This window comes from Tupaia chinensis, unplaced genomic scaffold, assembly GCF_000334495.1.
Source record: "Tupaia chinensis unplaced genomic scaffold, TupChi_1.0 Scaffold000146_1, whole genome shotgun sequence".
Lineage (NCBI taxonomy): Eukaryota > Metazoa > Chordata > Mammalia > Scandentia > Tupaiidae > Tupaia > Tupaia belangeri.
Window position 1 is genome coordinate 5,763,617 of NW_006159616.1, and position 4,524 is coordinate 5,768,140.

At 54.0% G+C, this 4,524-nt stretch overlaps 1 protein-coding gene across 1 annotated transcript in view; it reads right to left on the reverse strand.

Annotated features, from left to right (window-relative positions):
• Positions 1–2,631: 2,631 nt before the first annotated feature.
• The window catches only part of IGSF21 (immunoglobin superfamily member 21), a 276,307-nt gene continuing 274,414 nt past the window's right edge, over positions 2,632–4,524 (reverse strand). Inside the window, exons 8-10 of the mRNA XM_006145219.1 lie at positions 3,958–4,150; positions 3,538–3,576; positions 2,632–2,860 (exon numbers count right to left, since the gene is read on the reverse strand). Of these exons, the coding sequence (XP_006145281.1) occupies positions 2,787–2,860; positions 3,538–3,576; positions 3,958–4,150 (306 nt within the window). The 3' untranslated portion in view covers positions 2,632–2,786. The remainder of the gene's footprint in view (positions 2,861–3,537; positions 3,577–3,957; positions 4,151–4,524) is intronic.

Genomic DNA, 4,524 nt, shown 5'->3' on the forward strand with positions numbered 1-4,524 from the left:
CATATGGCCGATAAGGGGCTCGGGTCTATTTCCTGCGTGGCGGGAAGCCCTGGAGGGTTCTGGGTAAGAAGGCCTGTGGCATCACTCATGTTTAGAAGGCCCCCACTGGCTGCTGTGAGGAGACCACAGGTGGGGCGAGGGGACTCTGGTGACCAGGTAGGATGCTGAGCAGCTTTTGAGACAAAAGGTACTTTTTCCAGAGCCGAGGCAGGGAGAAGGGAGAAGGGGGTGCATTCAGGGTGAGTTCTGAGAGGAAAGCCAACAGGGATTGGGTCATGTGGACAGATGAGGGGCAAAGAGGAGTGAAAGATGACAGGGAAATGGCTGACTCCAGCAGCTGGGCTGATGCTGGTATCACCGCAGGAGAAAGGGAAGGCTTGGAAGGGAAAACTGAGAGTTGAGTTTTGGCCACAAGAAGTCGGAAAAGCAAATTAGCTATCCAACGGAGGAGGGGCCACAGTAGGAAGGACATCTGAGTCTGGCTTTCTAGGGAAAAGTTACAGAGTCAGAGATCTGCAATGTGGAAATTAATCAAAACAGCCATCCAGGTCACAGCTAGGCCACAGAGCCACTGCTAATTCCCAGCTTACTGTGCCGAGGCCTGGGGTCTTGGGAGGGATGGGCCCCGATTCCCTACAACATCTGCATAGCCTGGCAGAGGCATAAAGGACTCAAGAATGTTATGTTTTCCTGGCTGGGGAAGGAGGAACAGCCCAGAGAACTCATGCAGCAGAGGTAGGTGAGATCTTTCCTGGTGCTAGGACCTCCCAGTTCTCCCTTCAGTGGTCACTCTGGCCTGTACAGAGTGTTGGAGATGGTCACTGAATGGCCCCAGCTTCTCTGGGCCCACTTTGAGTTTGATACTCCATTACCTCTTGCAGGGTACACAGAAAGACTGATTTCCCAGCCTCCTTTGCAGTTCGATGAAGTCATGTGACTATTCCTGGCCAATGGAGTGTGAGCAGAGATGATCCATGGCTGTACTAGGCCTGGCCCTTAATCACATCCTGTGTGACTGTATTAGTTTCCTGCTGCTGTTGTAACAGAGTCAGTGGTTTCAAAGAATTCAAATTTATTCTCAGTATTCTGGAGTCAGAAGTCTGAAATGAGTCTACGGGGATAAAGGTGTTGGCGAGGCTGTTCCTTTTGGAGGCTATAGAGGAAGAGTGCTTCCTTGCCCTTTGCAGCTTTAGAGGCTGCCTGCCCTCTTTGCCTCGTGGCCCCTTTGCATCGTCCTAACCTCTCATTTGTGTTGTCACATCTCCTCCCCTGCCTTTGACCTCCTTGCCTCTTTCTTATAAGCACCTCGTGACTACATTGGGCCCACATGGATAATTCAGGATACTAGCACGTCAAAATTCTTAACTTGATCACATCAGCAAAATTGCTTTTGCCTTGGAAGCTAACTTGTTCCACAGGTTCTGGGAATTAGGATGTGGACATCTTTGGAGGGGCATAATTCTGTCTACTCCAGTGATCCTCCAGCTCTCTCTTCCTCTGCCTTGAAGATTCAAGAGGCTGAACGTTCTAGCAGGTATTCAAGATGGAAGACTGATCAAGGAGCCTTGGGCTTTTCATGAACCTCAAATAAATCTTTATTGCATTAAGCCAGTAAGACTCTGGGGTCAATGTGTTATATGACATAGCCAGTCCCATCCAGACCAATATGATCTTCCAGGGGTTTTTCTTGGTGATTATCAAATCTCGGCTATATCTCAGAGAGGTCAATCCCACCCTTTTGTGGCCTTCTCTCTAAGTTAGTAATTGAATGGCATGAGGAATCTTCTAGTGGAAAGTAGAAAGTTCTGGGAAATTTCTACCAATAACTTATCCATGATCCCAACTGATTGGTGTAGGGCTTGGCCATGTGACCTGCTTTGACTAAAGGAGTGTTCATGGATGTGACCCAAGCAGAGACCTTAAATGTGCTTGCATGGTTTGGATTTCTTCTCAAGATTTTTTTTTGAAGAGGTTTTTGCTATAGGGTGCATGCACTCGCCAGACAGACAGAGAGACAGAGAGATAGAAAGTGAGAAATCACCCCCCAGGGGGGATGGCCATGCCGCAGTCCCTTCTCCTCCATTCTCCTCTCGAGATCTTGGGCACACACGCACACACGCCTGGCACAAGTTTAAGCCACCAGGTCCAGGACTCGAACTGCGGTCAACTACGTGGGAGTCCAGCGACATAGCCATTACGCTAACTGCTGGTCCCTCTTCTCAAGATTTGATGATTCACCATAAAGAGATCAGATGTCAGGTGTGGCCACTGCCTCTTCAACCTACTCATTCAGCTGAGCCACTTCAATCAGAACAGGAACATACTTATACATGCTTCTTGTTGCCTGCTGTCCAGATTTGGGCTGGTTTGTTATGCAGCATCCCAGTGGCAACACTGACAATTACACTCAGCCCCATGGAATCTTGGGTTTCCTGAGAGTCTCTGGCCACTTCTCACACTTAGTTGTCGGAATGTGATTGAGATAAGGAGCTGCACCTTCACCCTAGGGGAGAAACATGTCTTCTGTCTCCTTTATCATCCCCTCTCAGTGTCTGTCCCGATATTAGATGCCAGGAGGTTCCCAGTCACTGCCACAAAAGAAGAATAAAGAGGCACAAACCAAAATGGGGAAAATTGTTCTGTTTGTTTTAATTAAACCAATTGAAGAAGCCAAGACACAGACAGAAAGAGACTAAGAACAAGACTGGAAATAGTTTAGAAAAGAAATGAAAACCAATCGTGGAGATGCCCGTGCCGATGGAGTGGCGGGAGGAGGGGCCGCGCCTTCACGTCAGCTCCAGGACCACTGTTAGGGCAAGCACCAAGGTGAGCCGGACGCCAGCAGGGCCAGAGGCAGAACCTGTGTTGGGTGGCAGGGATGCAGGTCATGATGGGGACAGCAGCGTGTGGGGCCTGGAGACGGCAGCGCTTCAAAGGTGCCCAGAAAGGATGCTGGCCTTCAGCAGCAGGTCCAGCTCTGCCATCCGGCCCCCATCTGCAATCCCTTCCACACCCAGGCCTGCTGGGCTGAGGTCAGGCTTGCTGGTGGCCAGCAGGATTGGCCAGCAGGGGACACAAGTGGGAGTCTCCATTGTACACTGTGAAGCTGGCTCACTATGCGGAGGTGGGGAGGGGGCAGTGTCTCCTGGGGTGAGGCTCTGGTTTGGAGGACCACCGGGGGAGGACGGTATAAAGGGCTCCAGCCGAGGTGTGTGTCTATGATCTCAGCTGTCCTACCAAGTGGTCCAGGCCCAGGGCACAGCCCCATGGGGTCAGGGCAGCTGAGTGCTTGAGCTAAGAGAGCAGAGATGCCATGGATGGGGGAGGGGACTCGCCTGCTGCTTTGGTGGGCTGAGCTGCCCTTCACTGCCTTGGGGCTTGCCTCTGCCCACTTTGTCCCTGACTGACTAGAAGGCAGTGGCCTGCCTGAGGTGTGGGAAGGTGCGAAGGTGTGCAGGGGGCAGGGGAGGGACCAGAGCGCCCCGGAGCCTTGAACACGGCTTACTTTCTGGGTGGGGTTTAGGGAATGGAACTTACCATTAGAGTCCTCTGTTCCTCTTGGAATATTTGGGTTTTCTGGAAAGAAGCAGAAAGAGAAACAGGACGTAGACCGCAGCCAGAACCCGGTGAAGGTCTCCCCTTTACTCGGGACCTGTCGCATGGTGTCACCTGCTCCGCCCAGCCTCACCTCTCTGTGAGTGGCTAGTGACAGCCCCATTTTATGGATGGGGAAGTGGAGGGAAGCCAGGCAGTTTGCCAAGGCTGCCCAGCTGCTCAGTAGCTGAACTAGGAGCTGAACCTAGTCTCTCCAACTCCAAGGCTGTTATTCTAGCCACTGGACTGGCCTTCCTCTCTATGGGGTTTCTCAGGGCCAACTTAGGGGCTCGGGTTCCTGCTGCTCCATCCTGGGGACAGCTCCCAGCCGGGGCACGCGGCGGGGCTGTTCTCGTGTCCTACCGAACACGATGAGCCGGGTGTGCGTGTCGGTGGAGCCCAGGGGGTTCTGGGCCGTGCAGCTGTACATGGAGCCGTTGAGCTCGGCAGGGACCCGCTCCAGCACCAGCTCCTTCCCATCGAACTCAGCGCTGCCATCCAGGAGGCGGCTCCCAACTCGCGTCCACGTGAACACGGGCTCTGGGAAGACTTGGTTCTGTTGGCCAGAGCAGGGGAGGCGGGTCACAGGAGGAACCTCTGCCAGAGCAGACGGGGCAGGGCCCTGCCTGGCCAAGGCAGACAGCCTCATCCGACGGCCAGGTGAGGGAGGCTGTCCACAGCCCTGGGAGGAGAGGGGTAGGGCTGCGGAGGATGTTGGGATTGGCAAGCCGTTTGCCCGGAGAGAAGAGCAAGAGCATGCACGCCCTCTGCCACCCTGAGGGAGCCAGCTTAGCCATGGCAGACGGGCAGGCTGAGGCTCACTGGCTGCGGCTGGAGGTCAGGGAAGGGCACTGGACAGCGCAGCCAGGTGCTGGCCCCTCCTACCTGCCCCCCCCCCCGAAACCCACGGGGAGCATCACCCTCAACACA